Source organism: Eptesicus fuscus, chromosome 3 (assembly GCF_027574615.1).
Source record: "Eptesicus fuscus isolate TK198812 chromosome 3, DD_ASM_mEF_20220401, whole genome shotgun sequence".
Lineage (NCBI taxonomy): Eukaryota > Metazoa > Chordata > Mammalia > Chiroptera > Vespertilionidae > Eptesicus > Eptesicus fuscus.
The window spans coordinates 82,213,873-82,238,236 of record NC_072475.1 but is presented as its reverse complement, the minus strand read 5'-3'; the positions used below and the strand labels follow the sequence as shown (position 1 = coordinate 82,238,236).

The 24,364-nt window shown below is 49.0% G+C and overlaps 1 protein-coding gene across 1 annotated transcript in view; it reads left to right on the top strand.

Annotated features, from left to right (window-relative positions):
* Positions 1-1,672: 1,672 nt before the first annotated feature.
* Positions 1,673-24,364, top strand: part of CRYBG3 (crystallin beta-gamma domain containing 3) — a 140,919-nt gene continuing 118,227 nt past the window's right edge. The window contains exon 1 of the mRNA XM_054714056.1: positions 1,673-2,009. Within this exon, the coding sequence (XP_054570031.1) occupies positions 1,861-2,009 (149 nt within the window). The 5' untranslated portion in view covers positions 1,673-1,860. The remainder of the gene's footprint in view (positions 2,010-24,364) is intronic.

Below are 24,364 nucleotides of genomic sequence, written 5' to 3'. Positions count from 1 at the left end.
ATAGGGCCTGCTTTGGTCACAGTACAGTGGGGGAGTCATTTAACATTTTGTGAGGAGATAAGTTATTCTCTGGGCCTTCTAGCTGGAAGAAACAGATTGTTTCATACTCGTCCTTGCTTTCCAGGCTTCCTGGTAAGTGGGCCTTCAATGGAGACTCTCTCCTAAAATAATAAGGTTAGAATTGGGAACTTTACTTGTCTTATTCTAATGTATTATTCTAGCTTTTTCCTATTCTCTCAGACTTTCAGAGAAGGAGGAAAGATTTGCAAAGGAGAACACAGTCAGTCTTGAGGGACAGTCTGAGATAAACCCAGCTGAAGGAAAGTGGGCAGATTTAACTTGGGCGGGTTAAATGGAGCCAGAACCAATTCGGGGGAGTGCCTTGGGCTCTGCGGCAGTCCGTAGAAGCTGAAGTGCTTCTAGGAGGCAGCTGTGGGGTGGCAGAGAGACTCCACAGGCACCAGCTGGTGCTGAAATGACCTGGAGCTTCCAGACGGTCAATCCACTCAGAAACAACCCTCTCCTCCTCCAGCACTCCAGTGCCAGGGGTGGGATGACCCTAAGATACATGTCTTCCCCTTCCCAAGTCAAAACTGCCTTGGACATTTCCTTTTGATCTCATCCTCTATACTAATAAAAGCATAATATGCTCATTAGACTGGACATCCCAACCTTCCGGACGACCTTCCAGACAAAGCCGGGGCTGCAAGGGAAGCCCGGGTCCCTGCCGGTGGCTGGAAGGAAGCTGGGGTCCTGGGTGCCAAAGGGAAGCCAGTGCTGGCAGCTGGGGGAAGGAAGGCCTACCCTTGCACAAATTTTGTGCACCGGACCTCTAGTAATAAATAATAAATAAGGTGGGAGGAAACTTTTTGAGGTGATGGATAGATTTATAGCATAGATTGTGATCTCCAAACTCATCAGGTTGTATACATTAATCAGGTATGGGGTTTTTTTGTACTTATACATTTTTTCATAAAAACTAAAAAAAAAAAATCCATACTACTTTATTGTTTCAGCACTCACAAGTTTGAATCATACTTGTTTTGATCATGGAGTGTGAGAAATCTGAAGCACATCTGGATTAGGAAAAGTGAGGCCAGCGGAATAAGAAACGGGCTGTTGACAGACCTAGACAGGCATCTCCACCACTGCTGAGGCTCAGCCCTGGGGTCCCCTCATTGGCAGGTGGAAACGTGGAGTAACTTAGCTGCAAAACTGCCCGGGCCACTCTGGTGCTGGAAGGCAGCAGGTGCTTTCACAAACTTCAGTTCAGAAGCCTCTTTCAAACGCCTGAAAATTCCTTGCAGGGACTGGGGGTAGAAAACAAATGAGTAATAGAAAGTCAAATTCGAACGCAAAGCCTAACCTCCTTTGTGCCAGAGGCCGGGAGACCTGCGTCGCGGTGGCACGTTCTGGGTCGGGGTTTCAGGCCAGCGCCTCCAGCCGCGACCCCTACAGCCCCGGCGGACCTACGCCGGGCCGCGGGGGGGCGGAGTCTCGGAAGAGGGGCGGAGTCTCGGAAGAGGGGCGGGGCCTCGGGCCACAGCGGACGGGGCGGGGGCGGGGCCACCGCGGGAGGGGCGGGGCCACCGCGGGGCGGGGCGGGGCGGGGCGGGCAGCGGCCTCTGGCTCCTCCCCGGGGCGGGGGCGGGAGGAGGAGCCGCCGCGCCGCGCGAGGAGCTGCCGCGCGGGGAGTGGTGGTGCTCGCACCTCTCCCGCCCGGGATGGACGGAGCCGCGCCGGCCGCCGAGGCGGTCTAGCCCTCACCGGGTCCCGCAGCGCCCGGCCGGGCTCCCACCTCAGGACACCGCCTCGCCCATTCCCCGCAGACGGCCCGGGACCGGCCGCCGCGCCGGGGTGATGTCCGGCGGCCGTAGGAGGGGCGGCGCCCCCTGGCACAGCTTCTCCCGGTTCTTCGCTCCCCGGAGTCCTTTCCGGGACAAGGAAGAAGAGGAGGAGGAGAGGCCGGGGCCGGGCCACACGCCTGCCCCGGGCCGGGGCGCTGCCAGGTGGGAGTCTTGGGGGCGTCGGGGGAGGGGGTCCTGCGCTGACCCGCCGGACGGGGCTCCCCGCCTGACGCCCGCCGCCAGCCCTCTCGGGCCAGCTGCGCTGGGACCGCCGCTTTCCCTTCTCCTTTCTCCGCGGCTGAAGTTTCCTCCTCCTCGCCCGGCTCCCGGGCCGCACCTCTCCCCCCTCCCGGGTGTGTGAAACGTGGATGAAGTTGGCGGCTCGCGGCCGGGTGCGCACCCCCTGGGCCGGCGCAGCCCGCGCTCGCCCTCCGCCCCTCCCGTCCGGGTTCGGTTCCCGGTCCGCGCCCGAGCCCGCCCGCCGAGTCCGGGGCCGGGGCGAGCCCCGGTGCCCGCCGCGGGGCCGGGAGCAGGCGGGAGCCGCCGAGCCTTCCCGGGCGGAGGGCGCACCCGAGCGCCGGTGTGCCGAAGCCTCAGCGCCTCCCGCAGCTGTTACTTGGCCGGCTTATTTAAATGTTCTCAAAAACGATTAAAAAAAAAAAAAAAGAATTGTGATACCGAGTTCCCAAGACTTCACCAAATCATAAAAATCCCGCCTGTTTGGTTACCATTGCCGGGACGTAAACGATGCCGCCCTCCTTTCGTTCTTGCCCATCTTTCCTCGGGAGCTTTTCCTTGACCGAGCGGACTCCAGGGGCGGCCTCGGAACCGTCCCGAACTGCCTTGGTTTCAGGAATGAAAACGTGTTCCTTCCCTGTAACCTTTTCTCCTTCCTCCACCTGCTATAAAATCCGTGTGTTTGATTTTTATTTTTATTTTTATTTTTATTTTTGGGGGTGGGCGGGCTGCTGTGTTGTTTTGGCGCGTCTCACTGAAAGAAAAAAAGAACCTTTTCCCGAGTCTTTTCAACCGTCCTTAAGGAGGAAGAGGGGTTAAAGTCAATGCAACTTCCCATTTTAGAGGGTTGGTGAGAAGAGAGGCTTCCACTCCCTCCCCCATGTGATGAGAAGGCCGGGCTCCAGAGAGCTCTGTTTACTTCAGATTTTAAAGACTGAGAGGCCTTCAAAGAAAAGTGGGTGCGAAACATACCTCTGTGACTGGGCTGGCCCCATGAGCGCTCAGCCTTGTGATTTGATGCCAGTCGGCTGTGTGTTCCTCAGTTTCCCTGCTCGTGGAACGTTTGCATTAGGACCATCTGTGGATAAAATCCCACCTTTTTTCCAAGAAAGCTCCTGCTAAATTGGTTAGACTTCTCCTGGGAAGTTTCTGCTCTTATTACCCTGACTGTTAATGGAGAGTTTAAAAATTCAGAGTTCCACAGTCGTTAAAAATAGTTCTGAAGTCTTGACTGGGCTCAACCAGAATGTCAGATCGGCTGGTGTGGGCAGCCTGCCTGTGGCGCCTGGCATCACTGGACAGCAGGGACCATCAGGCCATGTGGAAGAGGTGTTCAAAAGAAATCCCGAGCAGGCTCCACAGACTGGGACACGTGAGTCCTGTTAGAGAGGAAGAGGTAGGCCAACTTCAGGTTCATATCGAATTGCCCTGACACCCTGCTGGCCTTTCTGCCGGATTTTGGCTTTTAGGCACTTCTCAAATCTAATCTCCTCTCCGGAGCTAACCATTCTACCAACTAGTCTCTTGCCTACTTACCAGTCCTCTATTCTCAATTATCTCCAGATAGGCACAGACTGGCTGACAATGACCATTTTAATTGTGCTTACATGAACACTCATTTTGTCTTCATCTTTTTTAGAGTTTGCCAGATGTTATGGGGAGAGCAGATAATCCTTTGTGTGGGTGTTTTACCTTTTGAGAGAGCTTAAGTCTTTCTTTTCGAGGATATAAACACAAACAAAGCCTTTATTGAAAGTGTAATGAAACAAATGGAAATGCTTAGTGGTACCAAATGTCCTGGTAACACAACACCCTGGTGTTAACAAGATTGGAAACAGAATTGCGATTTGTCACTGTGATCTTATTTCAATCTGAAAGGGTATTTTGGCTGTGTCTCTTAGAGGCAGTAAAAACTTTCAGTCTTAATGGGGGCCAGGTTTACCTCCTGTGCTGGAGATTGTAGATGCAGAGGGGTCCGTTTGGCAGACTCGCAGTGCTTGGGAATAGGGATGCACAGCTCCCAGGGTGTGCTGTAAGTTATTTGCTCTGCATGTGCTGTGAACACATCGCTTGCGTATTGAGTTTGCTGTTGTTCTGGTCTCATTAACCTTCAGCAATGAAAGAAACACGTTAGCTTGAACACTGTCGTATATACGAATTCAGGTGTGGGCATTCCAGTTGCTTGTCAGCGCCCATATCTTGGGTGGCTGACCAGATCCAGAAAGTGCTTATATTTTTATATTAGATTATTACAGGGGTTGTCAAAGTAGGCTTATAGTTGTTCATATGGAAAATAATACAATAATTAATAAATAATAACAAGAATAAATACTCTGTTTTGCATACTCACAACTGTAAACTTACTTTTGCCCACGCCAGTATAGAAACAAAAACTGCAATTGAAGTTTTACACAGGAAAGTTGAAAAGTCTGAGTTCTCTGGCTCCCAGTTTGAAAATCATTGCTGTGATGTTTAGCCCAGTTTATGGCACCCAGGGAACATACTCATTAGAAGTAATAGAGGAGAATACGGAGGGCTTCGTGGTGGAGGCTTTAATGGGGCCTTTGAGGCATTAGTGTTGTTTCTTTCTTTTTTTTTTATTGATTTTTTACAGAGAGGAAGAGAGAGGGATAGAGAGTTAGAAACATCGATGAGAGAGAAACATCGATCAGCCGCCTCTTGCACACCCCCCACCGGGGATGTGCCCGCAACCAAGGCACATGCCCTTGACTGGAATCGAACCCAGGACCTTCGAGTCCGCAGGCCGACGCTCTATCCACTGAGCCAAACCGGTTTCGGCTAGTGTTGTTTCTATAGGTAGAGAATTGAGCCAGGAAGATAGAGATAAATTGGGAACAGGTCTTCTAGGCTGAGTAAGGGCCAGCAGGTGGTACGATCTGTTAGGGGCTATGCACATTAGTGGGACAGAGTGAAAAAGGCGGTAAAAAGTTAGATTGAAGCTGGAGTGTAAAGGTCTAACAGAGTGTTTGACTCTCGATTTAAAATTTAGAGAATTTTTTTTTGCCTGGCCGGCATGGCTCAGTGGTTGAGTGTCGACCTATGAACTAGGACCGTGGTTGGCAAACTGCGGCTCGCGAGCCACATGCGGCTCTTTGGCCCCTTGAGTGTGGCTCTTCCACAAAATACCACGGCCTGGGCGAGTCTATTTTGAAGAAGTGGAGTTAGAAGTTGTTTAAGTTTAAAAAATTTGGCTCTCAAAAGAAATTTCAATCATTGTACTATTGATATTTGGCTCTGTTGACTAATGAGTTTGCCGACCACTGAACTAGGAGATCACGGTTTGATTCCCAGTCTAGGCACATGCCCTGGTTGTGGGCTTGATCCCTAGTGTGGGGCATGCAGGAGGCAGCCAATCAATGATTCTCTCTCATCATTGATGTTTCTATCTCCCTTCCTCTCTGAAATCAATTAAAATATATTTTTTAAAAATTTAGAGAATTTTTGCAAAAGCCTGTTAAACAGAAACTGCTAAAATGTGAAATTTGGAGGATAGCTGCCTACTAATTTTCCCTACTTTGAGAAAATGCCCCACTCTGTTTTTTTGCTATCTATAGCAATAAAAGCATAATACGCTAATTAGACCAGACAGCTGAATGACCTTCCAGACGTCATTCCAGACGTCCTTCCTGAAGAAGCTGTGGCTGCAGGGCGATGCAGAGGTGGTTAGGGAAGATCAAGCAGGCAGGCAAGTGGTTAGGGGTGATCAGGCAGGCAGGCAGGCAGAGTGGTTAGGGGCGATCAGGCAGGCAGGCAGAGTGGTTAGGGGCAATCAGGCAGGCAGGCAGAGTGGTTAGGGGCGATCAGGCAGGCAGACGAGGGGTTAGGGGCGATCAGGCAGGCAGACGAGGGGTTAGGGGTGATCAGGCAGGCAGGCAGAGTGGTTAGGGGCAATTAGGCAGGCAGGCAGAGTGGTTAGGGGCAATTAGGCAGGCAGACGGGTTAGGGGCGATCAGGCAGGCAGGTGAGTGATTAGGGGCGATCAGGCAGGCAGGCAGAGTGGTTAGGGACGATCAGGCAGGCAGGCAGAGTGGTTAGGGGCGATCAGGCAGGCAGGCAGGTGAGTGGTTAGGAGCCAGCAGTCCCAGATTGTGAGAGGGTGCAGGCCAGGCTGAGGGACCCCCCCCCCCCCCACCCCCCGCAAAAATTTCGTGCACCGGGCCTCTAGTATCATGTATGACAGACCTGTTTATAATGAGCTCTTTGCAATGTTTGCAACTCAGGAGGGGGAAAGGAAGGTGAGAACAGCATTTTTCAAAGGCTGACTGTGCACTTCTGGACTGGTACTTTTACTTAGAGCATGTCATTTAAACCTCACCCTCAGCCTGGAAGGTTGGAATGCTTACCACTATTCTGACAATTAAGGAAACTGAGGGCAGGACAGTTCTTATGGTGGACACTGTTGGTGATTGGGTGGAACAATTCTCTTTTTTGTTAAATATTTTTTTATTGATTTTGGCGAGAGAGATAGAAACATCAGTGATGAGAGAGACTCATTGATCAGCTGCCTCCTGCAAGCCCCCACAGGGGACCAGGCTCTGAACCCAAACATGTGCCCTGACCAGGAATCAAACTGTGACCTCCTGGTTCATGGGTCACCGTTCAACTATTGAGGAACACTAGCCAGCCTGGAACAATTATTTGTTGAACTGGACTCGTCTGTCCTTTGCAAAGCATTTGGCATCTGTGACCCCGCCCACTAATTGCCAGCAGCATCCTCCAGTCATTGAAATAATCCTAAACACCACCCAGGTGGGTGGAAGGGAGAGTAATGTACGCCAAATTATGAGAGGAATAAGGTCCAGGGAGGGGTGAGATTGGAACTTAGTTTTTTCTGACTGACTCCAAAGCTGTGATTTTTTTTCTCACACCAGGCTTCTGAGCTCCTTCAAAATACATTAATATCTAAGTCAATTGGACCTTTATTTATTTTGCTCAAGGATGGGTGACAGTGTGTCCCATTTTAGATATATTCTTTTGGGCTGTTCCTTTGAGTATGCCAATATAGTGTTATTGATAGAAGGTAAGACAGCATCACTAGACTCAGAGATGGGCTGTGTCATATTTATCCTGGTGTCTCCTTTGCCTAGGTCAGGTGAAGAGTGAATCTCTGTTTGTTGGTGGAGCATTAAAGCACTTATTAGTGGTTTTCAGCTACGGGTAGTACACACCCCATCTTTGAGCATTTAGAAACATGGAGGATCTTAAATGTCTCCAGACAGTGATTGCCTCTCAGTTTAAAGTTCATAGAATTTTTGCTTGTCACCATAGGTGAGGGTGTTAAATGGGTGAAGGCAGGATGCTAAATGGCTTGTTATGTAGGAGATATTCTTATAAAAATGGTCAGTAGTGCCCCTGATGCATGAGATCTGTTGGCCTTCAAGTTCAACTGTTGACCATAGCTTCAGTGATATGAGGAAGGGAGGTTTGTTCTCTGAATGTTCACAGTGACTCTATTTCATAGACTTGAAAGCATTATAGAAGACTATAGGCCTGGTGCATGAAATTCATGCACTGAGGGGCGGGGGGAATCCCTCAGCCCGGCCTGTGTCCTCTTGCAGTCTGGGACCCTTCACTCCTTACCGCCCGTCTGCTCGCTGCTCCTTAGCACTGCTGCGGAGGCAGGAAAGGCTACCACCACCACTGCTGAGCTCACCAACTGTGAGCCTGGCATCTGGCTGAGTGGTGCTCCCCCTGTGGGAGTGCACTGCCAACCAGGGGGCAGCTCCTGCATTGAGCATCTGCCCCCTGGTGGTCAGTGTGCATCATAGTGACCGGTTATTCTGGTCGTTCTGCCGTAATGGTTGCTTAGGCTTTTATTATATAGACTAGAGGCCCAGTGCACAAATTTGTGCACCAGTGGGGTCCCTTGACCTGGCCTGTGGGATTGGCCCGAAACCGGCTCTCTGACATCCTCTGAGAAGTCCGGGATTGCGAGAGGGCACAGGCCAGGCCAAGGGACCCCACCAGTGCACAATCAGGGCCAGGGAGGGACATGGGAGGCTGGCCAGCAGGGAGGGACTGTGGGAGGGCTCCAGGGCATGTCCGGCCCATCTTGCTCAGTCCCGATTGGCCAGACCCCAGCAGCAAGCTAACCTACCAGTTGGAGCTCTGCCCCCTGATGGTCAGTGCACATCATAGCGAGCAGTTGAGCAGCCTTAGCATATCATTAGCATATTGTGCTTTGACTAGAGGCCCAGTGCATGAATTCATGTATGGGTGGGGTCCCCAGGGGGGTGGGGAGGTGGGACACCATTGGCCCTCCAGGCGACGGTGGGACGCCTTTGCCAGCCTGGTACCTGGATCCGTCCACTGACATTGGTGCGGTTGTTAGGAGCATCTAGGGAGCGGGAGCGGCCCCAGTGCCCGACACTGACTTCCAGGAGGCCAGCGGTGCTGGTCCATTGGTGCTGGCCCGTTCTCCAAAGATTGGACCTGCAGGACTATTGAGGGAGTGAGTGGCTGCTGCCAGGCTGGTGGGCCACTGGGACAGGTCTGTTAGCTGAGTGACGCTCCCACTGTGGGAGCACACTGAGGGTCTGTCCCCTGGTGGTAAGTGTGCATCATAGCAACTGGTTGACCAGTCGTTCTGGTCGTTCCAGTCATTCTGGTTGTTTGGTTCGTTAGGTCATAATGGTCGCTTAGGCTTTTATATATATAGATTGGTTGAATGGACTGCCGGACACTTAGCATATTAGGCTTTCATTATGGGATAGGATAATCAGTAACTAGTTTAGTTGAATAGGACATATCTGTGTGATGTTGAAGGACCACATCAGAAGTCCAAGCCTGCAGTAATTAAAGGAGACTAGAAAATTCTAGAAGTACTCAGTGGTGTGTTTTTCTGAGAATTTTGAGCTCCCAGGTTAATGGAAAGCACAGAACTTACTCTTGGCAGCAGAGTAGAAATGTAGGCTGTTTTAGAGTGTTGAAACTGTAGAGGTTTTTTTCTTTTGGGGTTAGGGTGTATGCCAGATGGCTAATTTGAAGATTCTGTTTCTTGCTGAGGGCATTCTTGAAAACTAACTCAATTGTTCACTAAATGTGTTACAGAGTTGCACGTGTACCTCAAATTGTCCTGCAATAAATTTACTCAGAACTTCTAACTGTATTAAAAAAATAATAACATTTTTGGGTAGGTGTTTTTGGGTTGTTTTTTTTTTTCATTAGGAAGTTAATAGCAAATTTTGTAAAATAAGAGGAAAATATTATTCTCTCAAGATAAAATATTTCTTAACTTGAGTTCTGATGAATTGCACTGAAGCTAATACAACTGTGCTAGCAAGAAAACACGGGTTGATGTAAAGCTAAACTCAGGAAAATAATCTGGGCTATCTCCCAGATTATTAAAAGAGGATCAGCATGAAATAAAAGTTAAAGAAGTCATATTTATTTTGAGTCATTTCAGTTCATTAATTTGAGTAGTTGTTGGTGTCTAGTATGGTGCTAAGCAGTGGGGATACAAAGAGGAATGAATGACCAAAACTGTCCTCAAAGAGGTATTAGTTCATGGAGGTAAACATGTGCATGTCTTCTCTCAAGATGAGCTCATTATAAGCCAAACATGTTTTTCGTGTGTGTGACTTACTTGGTTTAGAACATACTGTCAAATATTGTGTGAGAACTTCATTGGGCTTTCAAAATATTTTCTCGCATTATTAGCTTTTCTCTGAGCATGGTTTCATTTGCATCCTTTGCCAACCCAGTACGGGGGGCAAAGTGATGGAACTGAGCCAGCAGGTGAGGGGCAGCCTCCCTCTGTCCCTCCTGCCTGCCGCTCCTTGATGCTGCAGGCTCAGCAAGTCCTGTAGATGGAGGCAGACAAGCACATCCTTTCAGGAATCAGCATGCCAGGGGAGTGGAGACCCTTACACGGAATAGCTGGAAGTTTGAAGTTTTGCGACCAAAATAACTCAATTTAGTTGGCAGTATTGAATGGCCAGGTAACGGCACAGTTCCAGCAGGACTGCGCCTCACTGTTGAACCCCTGGGAGTACGTAACTGGAAGTGTCCCAAAGCAGCCGAACTACTGTTTGCCTAGCAGGTGTTTTTTTTCCTAACCAGAGTAGCGGTGACAAAAGCTAGACCACCAAATATATATCTCTACCATATGTGATGGAAAGACTTTGTTTTCTTTTCCCAAAGAAATAAAATGGAGAAAGCCTCTTGAGTGGCACCCTTTGAAAAAGAAAAGAAAAGGGAAAAGGAAAAGAAAAGAAAAAGCTAACCCACCCTTTCTTGAAGCCTTAATCAGACCCAAGCCCTGTGCTTGGGGCTTTAAATGCAGGGGTAGCCCTAGCCGGTTTGGCTCAGTGGATAGAGCGTCAGCCTGCGGACTGAAAGGTCCTGGGTTCGATTCCGGTCAAGGGCACATGCCTCAGTTGTGGGCTTGACCCCCAGTAGGGGGCGTGCAGGAGGCAGCAGATCAATGATTCTCTCTCATCATTGATGTTTCTATCTCTTTCCCTCTCCCTTCCTCTCTGAAATCAATAAAAATATATATTAAATAAATGAATGAATGAATGAATGCAGGGTGGACAAAGGTAGGTGTATAGTTGTTCCAATGAAAAATGATACAATGATGAATAAGTAATAATATAAGAATAAACTGTTTCATGGAGAAAAGATGGCGGCGGAGGTGAAAGGCTGATCTGTTGCCTCTCATGGCAGTTTCGGAAATACAACTGAAACATGGACTGGTGAGGGTGGCGACTGCTGCTCGCGTCTCCCCAGACCGGGCAGCTGCTCCTCTCAGTCAGTACCGCAGCCGGGGCCATGGACTCGTGGGCGCCGCGGCGGCTGCTGTGGCGGCGGCCGCGGACTCGGCACAGCGGCTCTCGGTGAAGGAAGAGACCATCTTTCTACAGGAGGGGCTCACCTGCGCCACCGACCTGGCTGAGCTGCGCACTGAGATCCTCGGGGCCCCGGACGCCGCCAACACCGATTTGGAGGATTCTTAGGAGTTCTCATCTTACATTCAAGTCCTCTAGCCATTTTGACGGAGGAGAATCAAGAGGACGGCTGGGCTAAACAAAGGAACTGCGAACTGCACCGCGCGCAGCGGTTTCAGGGGCGCGACTGGAGGACGGAGCGTCTGCAGCCCAGAACTACAGGAGAGATGGCTGAATGGCAGATTTACAGCTAAGAGGGAAGAGGAAACCAGCGAAATCGGAGGGGACGAGGTGCGGAGGCGTGTGGGTCGGGCTGGTGGCGGGGGAAAGGGGCTTTTGTTCCAAACCTAGGGGAGATTAGCTCTCCATCACCCTGAAATCCAGCTTCTGGGGACCCGCGGGAGACCCAGATGCCTGCGGGGAGAGGCGGGACTCTTGCGGAGGTGCGCCCAGCAATCAGTGTTTGCTGCGCTAGAGCGCGGAACGAAGGGACTTAGAAACTTGGAAGGCAGAAGGAGCAGACTCGCAGCCATTGCGGCTCGCCGCACCATGGCCTGTTGGCGCCCTGAGACCCCGCCCCGCCCTGGGACCCGCCCCGCACGTTTTGAAGACCCGCCCCGCAAGTCTTGCAGGCGCACCTACGCTCCAAGCAACGGCTTATGCATGTGGGTGGCCTGCCCTCTGGCAGCGGACCAGATGAACTGCTGTTCTAGTCGGACTGCTTCAGGGCCACTCAGACAGGAGGAGGAAACTACAGTTTTTGCTGTAATCCCTGCTGAGTGCCTAAGGCAGTGGCTGATCTACGCCCCATTGGGGACCCAGAAACGAGGGCATCTGGTGGTCTGTGGGAAATGACACCAGACTTCAACCACGCGCATAAGGGACACATCCAACAGGCAGATTCAGTGAGCGCCAAAGCCTTGCTGCACCAAGACCCGGCCCATAGGAGTGTCTCCTGCACAGCAACTCTTCCTTTATAGACAAAGAGAGCCCTTCCGGTGGCACCAGCAACAATCAAGACTTAACTATACAAGGGAGGACTGGGATGGAGGCATAGGGCGGAGGCCTCGATGTTGCCTGCCACAACAACTTTGAGGCTGCGACGGGAGAGCGGAGCAGACACCACCCAAGACCACCGTAGGGCTGGCTGAGTGGATGCTCTGCAGCTAGAATAAAAGAGGGGTATGCGGGATGATGCTGATGCAGATGACCCAAGGACCACACTTTGGGAACTGCGGCTCGGGCGACGCAGTGACGACCTGGAGCGTGCTCGGCGCGGTCCCCCCGGCGGTCTCCGGCTGAGGGGGCGGCTCCACTGGCTGCCGAGCAAGGACAGACGGGCCCCTGTGAGACATGGGGTGGGGGACTCCGTGCTTGCTGGCCTCCGAGTCCTTCAGGAATCTCGGTGCCCCAGGGGTGGCCGGGTCCGCATGCTCGGCGACCGGCCGCCGCTGCGGACCCAGGGGCCGGCGCGGCGACGCCGGACCGGCCCACCGCCACGCACCGGGCGCACCGGAGCTTCGCCGAGCAGCCACCCGACGAGTTCTGCGGCGGCCGTCCTGGAGCTCTGGCAGGATGGCCGGGGGGGTTGCTGGGGGGAGGTTGACCGGCGGGAATTGGGATCGGGAGGACGGGGCCCCGCTGGGACCCGGGTGCAGGCGGGGTTGCGCGCCTCTGGGCTCGGGAGTGGTCGCGCGCCTCCGGGTATGGGTGGGGCCTCGCGTCCCTGGGTCTGGGTGGGGCCGCGTGCCCCTGGGTCCAGGTGAGGCCGGATTCCGGGTCCGGGTGAGGCCAAGTGCCCCTGGACCCGGATGACGCTGAGTCCCGTGCCCGGGTGAGGCCAAGCGCCCCTGGGTCTGGGAGAGGCCAAGCGCCCCTGGGTCCGGGTGAGACCATGTGTCCCTGGATCCGGGTGAGGCCTCGTGCACCTAGGCCCGGGTGAGGCCACGTGCCCCTGGGTCTGGGAGAGGCCAAGCGTCCCTGGGTCCGGGTGAGACCATGTGTCCCTGGATCCGGGTGAGGCCTCGTGCACCTAGGTCCAGGTGAGGCCACATGCCCCTGGGTCTGGGAGAGGCCACGCACCCCTGGGTCCGGGTGAGACCATATGTCCCTGGATCCGGGTGAGGCCTCATGCACCTAGGCCCGGGTGAGGCCACGTGCCCCTGGGTCTGGGGGAGGCCAAGCGCGCCTGGGTCCGGGTGAGACCATGTGTCCCTGGATCCGGGTGAGGCCTCGTGCACCTAGGTCCAGGTGAGGCCACGTGCCCCTGGGTCTGGGAGAGGCCACGCACCCCTGGGTCCGGGCGAGACCATGTGTCCCTGGATCCGGGTGAGGCCTCGTACACCTAGGCCCGGGTGAGGCCACGTGCCCCTGGGTCTGGGAGAGGCCAAGCATCCCTGGGTCCGGGTGAGGCCTCGTGCACCTAGGCCCGGGTGAGGCCACGTGCCCCTGCGTCTGGGAGAGGCCAAGCGTCCCTGGGTCCGGGTGAGACCATGTGTCCCTGGATCCGGGTGAGGCCTCGTGCACCTAGGCCCGGGTGAGGCCACGTGCCCCTGGGGCTGAGAGAGGCCAAGCGTCCCTGGGTCCGGGTGAGACCATGTGTCCCTGGATCTGGGTGAGGCCTTGTGCACCTAGGCCCGGGTGAGGCCACGTGCCCCTGGGTCTGGGAGAGGCCAAGCGTCCCTGGGTCCGGGTGAGACCATGTGTCCCTGGATCCGAGTGAGGCCTCATGCACCTAGGCCCGGGTGAGGCCACATGCCCCTGGGTCTGGGGGAGGCCAAGCGCACCTGGGTCCGGGTGAGACCATGTGTCCCTGGATCCGGGTGAGGCCTCGTGCACCTAGGTCCAGGTGAGGCCACGTGCCCCTGGGTCTGAGAGAGGCCACGCACCCCTGGGTCCGGGCGAGACCATGTGTCCCTGGATCCGGGTGAGGCCTCGTGCACCTAGGCCCGGGTGAGGCCACGTGCCCCTGGGTCTGGGAGAGGCCAAGCGTCCCTGGGTCCGGGTGAGACCATGTGTCCCTGGATCCGGGTGAGGCCTCGTACACCTAGGCCCAGGTGAGGCCACGTGCCCCTGGGTCTGGGAGAGGCCAGGCGTCCCTGGGTCCGGGTGAGACCATGTGTCCCTAGATCCGGGTGAGGCCACGTGCCCCTTAGTCCGGGTGAAGCCGTGCCCCTGGGTCCGGCCGAGACCAAACCAGAGGGAGTCGGACCTCCGTTACCACCATTTGTCCACCATCCAGAGCTGAGGGGTCAGTGCTGACATGTACACATAAGGAACTGGTGGACATTGAAATTGGGTCCCAAAAGAACTGTTGGTCCAGAAAGAAACTCACTACAGACTGATCCATCTGCCTGTCAGCATAACTATTATTGCTCGTCTCACATTCAGTTCTCATAAGTATATATCTAGTGACATATGATCTCGCTCATCTAGGGGAAATGATGAAAAACATAGACTGAGGAACAAGAACAGAACCAGAAGCAAGGAGGCATCAATCGGACTATCGGGCCTCAGAGGGAGGATAGGGGAGGGTGGGGGGAGGGGGAGAGTTCAACCAAAGGACTTGTGTGCATGCATATGAGCCTATCCAACGGTTAAATTCAACAGGGGGTTGGGGCATGCGTGGGGAGGGGGGGCGATGGGAATGGGGGGATGAGGACAAATATGTGACACCTTAATCAATAAAGAAATTAAAAAAAAAAAAAAAAAAAAGAATAAACTGTTTCATGCCCTAACCGGTTTGGCTCAGTGGATAGAGCGTCGGCCTGCGGACTGAAAGGTCCCAGGTTGATTCCGGTCAAGGGCATGTACCTTGGTGGCGGGCACATCCCCAGTAGGAGGTGTGCAGGAGGCAGCTGATCGATGTTTCTAACTCTCTATCCCTCTCCCTTCCTCTCTGTAAAAAATCAATAAAATATATATTTTTAAAAAGAATAAACTGTTTCACATATACTCACAACTGTAAACCTTCTTTTTTGTCCACCCCTTTATATATGTTCACTTAATCCTCAGAGCAGCCTTATAAGAGAGATACCTTTACTCCATTTTACAGATACATAATTTAAATCTTGGAGAAGTCTAATAGCTAATCAAAAATCTCGAAGCATCTGTGATAGAGTCAGCAGTCAAATTTTCCTTCCTGAATTCAAAGCCTACAGCATAATGTGATGGCTTCCTCTGCTTAACTTGGGAAGACCCATAAAAAAAAGTCTGGCTTTAGAAAATGGTTTTGAATGAAAATAAAAGACAATGGCATACTGCTGGATGACTGTCCAGATGGCCTGGGTCAGTGTTCTGTACAAAAAAGAATGTATAGTCCTAGCAATTGAGAGAAAGGAAAATAAATTGTATGTATTTATACAATTTATAAGTTTATATTTAAACACGGAAAGGGTCAATCTTCTCTAACAGAGGTACACATTGAAACTATAGCAAGATGCCACATTTCACCTGCTTGATGAGCACGACGAGTTTGATATGGGGATGCTCATACACTACTGGCAGGAGTGTAAATTGATACACCTCTTGGGAGGGAAATTTGATGAGTTCTGTCAATACATTCATGTACTCTGACTTAGCAATTTCCCTGTAGGAATTCCGTCAGAAATATGCAATTTGCAAGCAGGCCCAAAGTTGCCTTTGCAAGTTTAGTCATTATAATGTAGTTTTAATAATCATAAAGTGAAAAATAAAGTCAAGTCCCATCAGTAGTGGACTAATTGATAAATCATGGTACATCCATGTAATGGAATATTATTACACAGCTGTCAAAAAGTATGAGAAACCTTTTTATGTGCTGATAAGGAAATATCTCCAAGATACATTAAACTAAAAAAAAAAAAAAAAAGCAAGATGCAAACCATTGTGTATAGTATGTTCCTATTTGTATATAAAAAAACAAAGGTATGAAAAACTGTTACTAGTGTTGTGTGAACTATTTAGAAGGGATGAAAGACTGGGTGAAGGAATGAGGAAGAGAAGGGAGACGTCATTTTACACCTTTTTATATTTAAAAGTTATGTGAATTACCTATTTGAGAAAAATATTGTTTAAAACCTAATGGATATCTTATATAAAAGAGGAAAAGAAAACCAAAGAATTTATAACCCTGCATTAGCAAAAATTCCCCAAAGAAAGAATGAACTCTTAATTTGTTCAAGTGGGAAAAGTTACAATTAAGGCTATAAATACATGGAAGTAATATTTATAGTGCAGAATGATATTTTGATACTTTCTACAAGTACGAGTGAGGTTTGTTTATATGGCAGTAGTCTATAATGTGAAACTGGGTGGAGTTAACAGAGCCTCAAGGTGAGATCCCTTTCATCTGCTTTGACTAGCACTGTGACCCTGGCAGGTCATTAGCCCTCTCAGACTCTGGTTCTAAAGTGAGGGAGGTGGCCCTCATCTCTAAGGTCTCTTCCAACTTTAGCATACCAGCCAGAACTCCATAGGGCACAAAATAAAGAAATATGCCTTATAGATCAGGAAGACTTTTGTTTAACTGGAAAAGTCACACATCAAAATGCATTGGTTAATTCCTCTATATGTCATCTTCATCATTTGATTGAAAACCTCACCAATGTTTACCAAGAATTCATTTAGTGCCACTTGCTCCAGGCACTGTGCTAGTCCCTGGGAACCCAGCAGTGAACACAGTGCAGCATGGTCTTTAACTCAAAGCACTCATGCAGATTTGTGGGGGAGGCAGACCTCCCACAAGTCTTTCTTCTTGCCAAACTACGTAGCAAGGTGATAGATAATGCAGGGCCTGTGGAGCATCTAACAGGTGTGGGCCCATTCTTGAGACTCAGAGGAAGCTGTTTCAATCTCATTTGAATTGTTTCTTGTATTTCTGTACGTGTTTCTAAAGAATGCTTTACTAACCATTCTTGATATATAAACTTTAGATATTTATATTGACTTCTGGTTATGGTGGATGAGGACTAGCTATTTGACACCTCTTCCCACGCCCCTTTATTCATCCAGCCACAATAATTGTTATTAGTTTTGGGATTAAATCAAAAGCAATCTTTAGATTTATGTAAAATAGTTTTGGTTTCATTATTGCAGCACGCTTTTAAGGAGGGTGATTTTTATATGCTCTTTGTGACCAGTGGCACAGATGGCAGTGCTGGAAGTGACATGAAAATGGTATTTGAGTGCTCTCACAAATACTAGTTTCATGAAATTTCTGCCAAATGTATGTTAGAAATTTTCTGCTTCACTCTTTGTATTAAAATTTATTCAAAACATGGATACTACCTTAGAGGGAGATCATAATTTCTTATGCCATGCTTGTTATGACAAGTAATGAAATATTTTAAATTTTGCATTTTGACAAGTGTGGATAGGTTGGGTGATATGTAAACTCTCGGTCTTTTATTGTCTTGATTGTCACAGCACCAGGGAGCAGCCCTAACGGAGGGCTGGGCTGTGCCGTGTCAGTCAAAACTGAGAATTCATGTAATACTTTTGATTTTTCTATTCTAGGCAGGCAGGTACGGATTTTACTTGGCAATGATACAAAGAAGTTACCATTATATATTTCTACTGTTAGTATTTTTTATTTGTCTAGTTTAAATTTATTCCTTGCACTTTTCCACAAATTTGTTATTTTTTTTTTTCAAATTTCTTTATTGATTAAGGTATCACATATTTGTCCTCGTCCCCCCATTTCCATCCCACCCCCCTCCTCACACATGCCCCCACCCCCCTGTTGTCCTTAACCGCTGGTTGGGCTCATATGTCTGCACACAAGTCCTTTGGTTGATCTCCCCCTTTATCCCCACCCTTGCCTACCCTCCCCCCGAGGCCCGACAGTCTGATCCATGCCTCCTTGTTTCTGGGTCTGTTCTTGTTCATCAGTCTATGTTGTTCATTATTTCCCCTAGATGAGTGAGATCATGTGCTATTAGAAATACACTTATAAGAACCGAAAATGAGACAAGCAATAATGGTTATGGTGACAGGCAAATGAATCGGTCTGTAGTAAGTTTCTTTCTGGGCCAACAGTTCTTTTGAGACCCAATTTCAATGTCCAACAGTTCCTTATGTGTACATGTCAGCCTGACATTTCAGTTCTGGATGGTGGACAACTGGTGGTAATGCAGGTCCGACTCTGTCTGGTTTGGTCCTGGGCAATCTGCAGTGATGCACAGCTGCTAACTGCTAGTATGGGAAGGCCACATCAGCGTCTTCTGTCTCTGGACTGCTTCTCTTCTGTCTTCATGGCTGGAGTAGTCCTGTCGATTCTTCTCTTGCTAGAATCCACATGGTCTCGGAGTTGTTTTCCTCTTGTCCCAGGTAAAATTACCGTACATCTGATGATTGCTAGCGTGGCTAGAATGGCATTCTCAGGCATTCTTGGTTTCTGGTTATCTCACAATTTCTTCCCTGAGGTTTGGCGTTCTGATTGATGTTTCTCTGTTTCTGGATCTATTTTCTCTCCATCAGTTTATGTTGTTCATTATATTCCACAAATGAGTGAGATCATGTGATATTTATCTTTCTCTGCCTGGCTTATTTCACTAAGCATAATGTTCTCCATCTCCATCCATATTGTTGTAAATGGTAAGAGCTCCTTCTTTTTTACCGCAGCGTAGTATTCCATTGTGTAGATGTACCACAGTTTTTTAATCCACTCATCTGCTGATGGGCACTTAGGCTGTTTCCAAATCTTAGCTATGGTGAATTGTGCTGCTATGAACATAGGGGTGCATATATCCTTTCTGATTGATGTTTCCAGTTTCTTGGGATATATTCCTAGAAGTGGGATCACTGGGTCAAATGGGAGTTCTATTTTTAGTTTTTTAAGGAAACTCCATACTGTTCTCCACAGTGGCTGCACCAGTCTGCATTCCCACCAACAGTGCACGAGGGTTCCTTTTTCTCCACATCCTCTCCAGCACTTGTCATTTGTTGACTTGTTGATAATGGCCATTCTGACAGGTGTGAGGTGGTACCGCATTGTTGTTTTGATTTGCATCTCTCTAATGATTAGTGATTTAGAGCAGGTTTTCATATGTCTCTTGGCCTTCCTTCTGTCTTCTTTTGAAAAGTGTCTATTTAGATCAGTTGCCCATTTTTTGATTGGGTTGTTTATCTTCTTTTTGTTAAGCTGCATGAGTTCCCTGTAAATGTTGGAGATTAAACCCTTATCGTTGATATCATTGGCAAATATGTTCTCCTGTTATTTGTTTTTTAAAATCACCTACAATACTTTGTATTTTTTTGTCTATTTTTAATAGTAATAGATGCTTTTTATAAAACAGGTATGAATTTACAAGAGAATATTTTTAAAAGCACAACTCATAATCCTACCCACTCAGAGACAAGTACTGTTCTTTCAGATCATTCCCTATGTGTGTATCTACACCTATACATTTTTTTTAAATACATTTTTTATTGATTTCAGAGAAGAAGGGAGAGGAAGAGAGAGAAAAATCAATGATGAGAATCATTGATTGGCTGCCTCCTGCACACCCCCTACTGGGGACCGAGCCTGCAACCTGATCATGTGCCCTTGACTGGAATTGAACCCAGGACCCTTCAGTTCACAGGACAACGCTCTATCCGCTGAGCCAAACCGGCTAGGGCTACACCTATACACATTTTTACAGAGACTTAAAGGTTTCTTCAGTATTTTGAAATTTGAATTTTTTTCACTTAACAATGACACTGTAATATTTTCTACAATAGTGCATATATTTATAAAAATAATATTAATTTAATCCTTTAAAAAGTCTTAGATGTATTATCACTTTTCAGAATCTACTTGAAATAGCTAAATGTGCCTCTGTTTACATAGGGTTTGTATTCTAATGGAGAGGGCAGAAAATAAGCAAGTTGTATAAACTAATATATAGTGTACCTTGAAGTAATTAAAGCAGAGCGAGGGAATAGAGCATGATGGGAATAGTGCGTCTGGAGTAAGGGGGTAGATAGGCTGGTCGAGGAAGCTCCCTTTACTGAGTAACATCTGGACGATGTTTGGGAGTGGGGCCTGAAGAAATGTGAGGGAAGAGCTTTCCAGGCAGAGGGAACGGCCATTTCCAGAATGGAAGAGAGAGTGGATGTTGATGACATGGGGAAGGTAGCCAGGAGATGGTATTTATTATTATTATTATTGATTTTAGAGAGGAAGGAGAGGGGAGAGGGGGTGGAGGGAGGGAGGAGAGAGAGAGAGAGAGAGAGAGAGAGAGAGAGAGAGAGAGAGAGAGAGAAACATCAGTTTGAGAGAGAAACATTGATTGGCTGCCTCCTGCATGCACCCTGACTGGGAATGCAACCTGCAACCTGGGTATGCACCCTGACCAGGAATCGAATCTGCAACACCGGCCAGGGCTGGTATTTACTTTTTGAAAGTGTCACTTGGGCATGGGTGTGTGTGTTGTCTCACATAGATTGTTGCTTTATTAGTGTCTAGAAGAATTTACACAGGAGAAAGGATTTGAACTGGAGGTTGGAGGTGGGGTCAGCCTTGGCCAGGCTCTGGGAAGGCGCTGCAGCGTCCCTCCCTCAGGGCAATGTGTTGAATGGGATATGAACAAGTGGCCCATTTTAGGAGGCAGCCAGAATAGTGTTTGAGTTCACATCATAGCAAGAGATTCAGGGTATTAATTCTTGGGAGGTGAGTCTCAAATATTCAGAATCTAAAAGGTATGAGGGAGAGGACTTGGGAGAATAGAGCAGCTACTAATGCCCTGGATGGGTAGACCGCTCAGGTACACATCACACACACCGCAATTCTCTGTAGCCCGTGATTGAACTGTGATTGTGGTCTTGTTTTGAGGGCATGAGATGAAGAACAGGAAGTAAATTAGCTTCAAGGAAGACACCTAAATTATAGGAGAGCGGCCAACATGATGAGGAAAGGGCTGTCAGAAGAGTCTAAGATTGCAAAGCAACAGGGCTTCATCATCATGCCTATTACCTTTCCTCCCTTCCCAGATTTTTCTCCAAAGAGTTCTGAAATTCCAGTGCCAGATGTTTGAACTAAAATGCATGCTGTTTGATTGCTGCTTTTAGTTACCTTTTAATTTGGAGCCCAGAAATAGTGCCATAACCACCTGTTCTATATTCTGTTAATGGTCATTAAAAAGACACAAGTACTACTCTACTGCTGGCTGTCACCATTTAGGAATGGACAGCTTTCCAGATGGTCATTTGTAAATCATCATGTGGAGGTCTCTGTGCCGTAGAGACCGGATGGGGCTCAGGCCAGTGCAGAAAAGTCTGTTTGATCCATGATGTACAGCAGTGTGTCATTGGGCAAGGAGAATGCTAGGCTAGCATGTGAAGCTGTTTCTAAGACAAACATCCCCAGAGTAGTGTAGACAGTCCTCAAAGCATGAGCAGACCCTTCAGGAGGGCGTGTGGATAGAGTCCATATAGTGTTTAAAGACCTCATTGAAGTCTGAGAGGGTAGAGCCCAAGGGAATAGAGGGTAGGCCCAGAGGTGACCTCAGTAACTTTAAAATAAGGGACAGAGTTTCTGCCTCTTTGTTTTACTGCGCTGGTACTAATGCTGATTTTGAGTTGTTTCTTGGTCATAGTCTGTTCCTTTACCACTGAAGCCTCAAGGTTAGTATACCTGTTTCTTTCCACTCACCTTCCTATTGAAGGATCACACGGGATTTCAGATCTGGCTGAGAGCTGGCCTGACCCTCTCAGTTTACATATTGGAAAAACCAGATCCAGAAAGCTGCGTGTTCCTAAGGGGCCGTCCCTGAAAGAGACGTCCTCCTCCCCCACGTGTCTGTTTTGAGTTTTTGCAAAGCATTTTGCTACTAATGACAGTGGGAAAGGGAGTGAGCAGGTAAAAGACCCCCTCTTGTTCCATATTATTTTTCATTTAGTCCTTCAGAGTGAAGTCACGGACTGAAGTATGAATTGATCACATTTCAAGGGAAAGCCAGGCTCTGGGTTTCATCATAGGAGTTGTGTCCGTGGACTCAGAGGTGAGGAGCAACATGCCGGGAAGGGAAGCCGTCGAGAGAGATGCTGCCTAGTAGACCTGGCCCCCAGAACCAGCAGTTTCATGTTCGTGGGGGAGGAGGACCCAATTCCCTGTCCCTATCTCCAGCAATATTGCCAGTTCCTCTACTGCAGACTGCGCTGCACAGTGGAAGTGGAAGTCTAGGGTGGGAAGTAATTGCAGGCAGCTGAGTGGGATGGAGAGGCAGAGGGAAGAGAGATCCGCAGCAGAGGGGCCTGGGAGTGGTGGGCAGTCCCTGGGACAGTGGCCTGGGGGGACTGTGGAGATGTCAGGGCACTCCCAAATCAGGGCCTACCTTCTATTCGGTGACCTGGTGTTAGGGATGCTCAGAATGACTCCAGTGATGTCAGCCGCCCCAGACATTGCCTTCTTTCCGGAAATGGCAAGGAATCGGAGACTCCCACGTCTGTGGAGAAGCGGGCAAACCCCGGGGAGGCGGTTACAGAAGCTGTATTCAGTCCTTTAACATTTCCAGATTTTTCTGATGCAGCCACAGCGATGCTGTGAGGGAAAGGCAGGGTAAGAGGCGCCCCCAGCTGCGGTTCCAGGAGGGGAAGGAGGGAAGAGCTTCCTCTCCCTCGCTGCCTCCGTCCTCCCTGAGTGCAGGACAGGCACCGTTCCTGCGTGTCTCTGTTGGCCATTCAGGAGTTGGTTCTTACCACGTGAGGCCCTGTGCTGCGGCCCGGTCTGCGGTGTGCACTGATGACGGGATTTTTCCTTGCTGGTCCCACGCCGTGCTTGCAGTGCTCAGCGTGCTCATCAGGGCAGTGGCTCTTTGCTAGGTAGGACCAGGAGCTCTGCCGGACTTTGGTGTTGGGAGATGGGTAGTGTTTCACAGGAATGAGTTTTCTAAATCACTGATATCTACCCTTTAAGTATCCGCACATAACACATGCAGATATTAAATGGAGAGCCTTCTGACCAGATTTTTCTCTTCCCTATACAACTCTCAGCTGTTGGTTTTAGCTGAGCATAGAAATGTGGTCAGAGGGCCACCTGCATCAGAGCAACCCAGGGAAGGGGGAGTCGGTTGTTGAAAATGTGGGTCCCTGAGCCCCACGCCAAGTGGTATCCTTGACAATCGGGCCCAGAAATCTGTTTTATAAATACAATTGCTCAGGGGGTTGGGGGGCATCCAGATAGGGGTTCTGAAGGAGTGAGGACACGGGTTTTGTCTGGTGTGATCACTGCTCCACCCCTCGCACCAAGAACAGGGCCTGACACCTAAAGAGGATGCTTCACATGCTGGTGACTGAGTGAGCATGTGTGTGTGTGTGTGTGTGCGCGCGCGCGCGCGCCATTTTCAGCTGCTTCTCTGCAATGGGTGAGGGAATCTTGTTAGAATTTAACAAAAACTAAGAGTATAAAATACCTTAAGTGACAGAATAGGGGCTCTCCTCTGTGTAAATTCTTTGAACTTTAGTGTGTTATATGCTCCTTTTTCCATGCCCCGAGGTTTACTTTAGGTCTGGCATGAAGTAGGTAAATGCTTAACGGCTGTACTTTGGATTCCTGGTTTTCAGCTCTGTTCTAAATAAGGTCGCTTCAAAACTGAGAGCTTCTGTGTTACTTTGACCTTGATATTTAGCTGGGTTATTTTAAAAGATTAATTTCCAAAGTTCTGTTAGCTAAGTAAGATGGAGCTATTTAAAAATGCAGGGTAGCCTTTTTTGTGCCTACGTGTGGTTGTGAGTCCTGCCCCTCACCCCCTGCTATGAGCAAATTGTGTGCTTTCTAAAAATACTGCTATTGAACTATTCCCAGGTCCCAAAGGGGGTTAAACTGTGAGAACAATAGAAATGCCTTGTCATCTTTCACAGGGTTTGAGATTATCGGGATTTGAACATGTTTCTCTTTCCCTCGTATTTTTAAGGGTCTGAGAGTACCACTCCAAACCTTTGATTCTCTTCTGTTATTTGTTGTTGTTTTTTACCAAGCAGATATCTAAGTATCTATAGTTTAAAGTATCTTTATCTACTCTCTTCTGATTTTTTGGTATTTTGTTTTTAAATCAATTGAAAATGACCTTATTCCTGTTAAGTAAATTTCTTCCCTTAGCTCCACTTTCCTCTTTATTCCTTCAGAGAAAAATGATGCAGAATATGAGTTATAGTACATTCTTTCAAGGTGTGTGTGTGTGTGTGTGGATACGTATATATACATACACACATCCATACGCACACACACACTTCATTAAGAAGAAGAGAATATTGTGTATTATTACATTGTTCCCAATGGAACAGTGTCTACTGATTAAGGTAAGCAGGCACAAGTGAAGAACCTCTTTGATACCAATTATTTTTTTATTAACAAAGGATAGTTGAGTGCCTTTATCATACCAGGCACAGGCTAGGCTCTGAGCTGGAGAC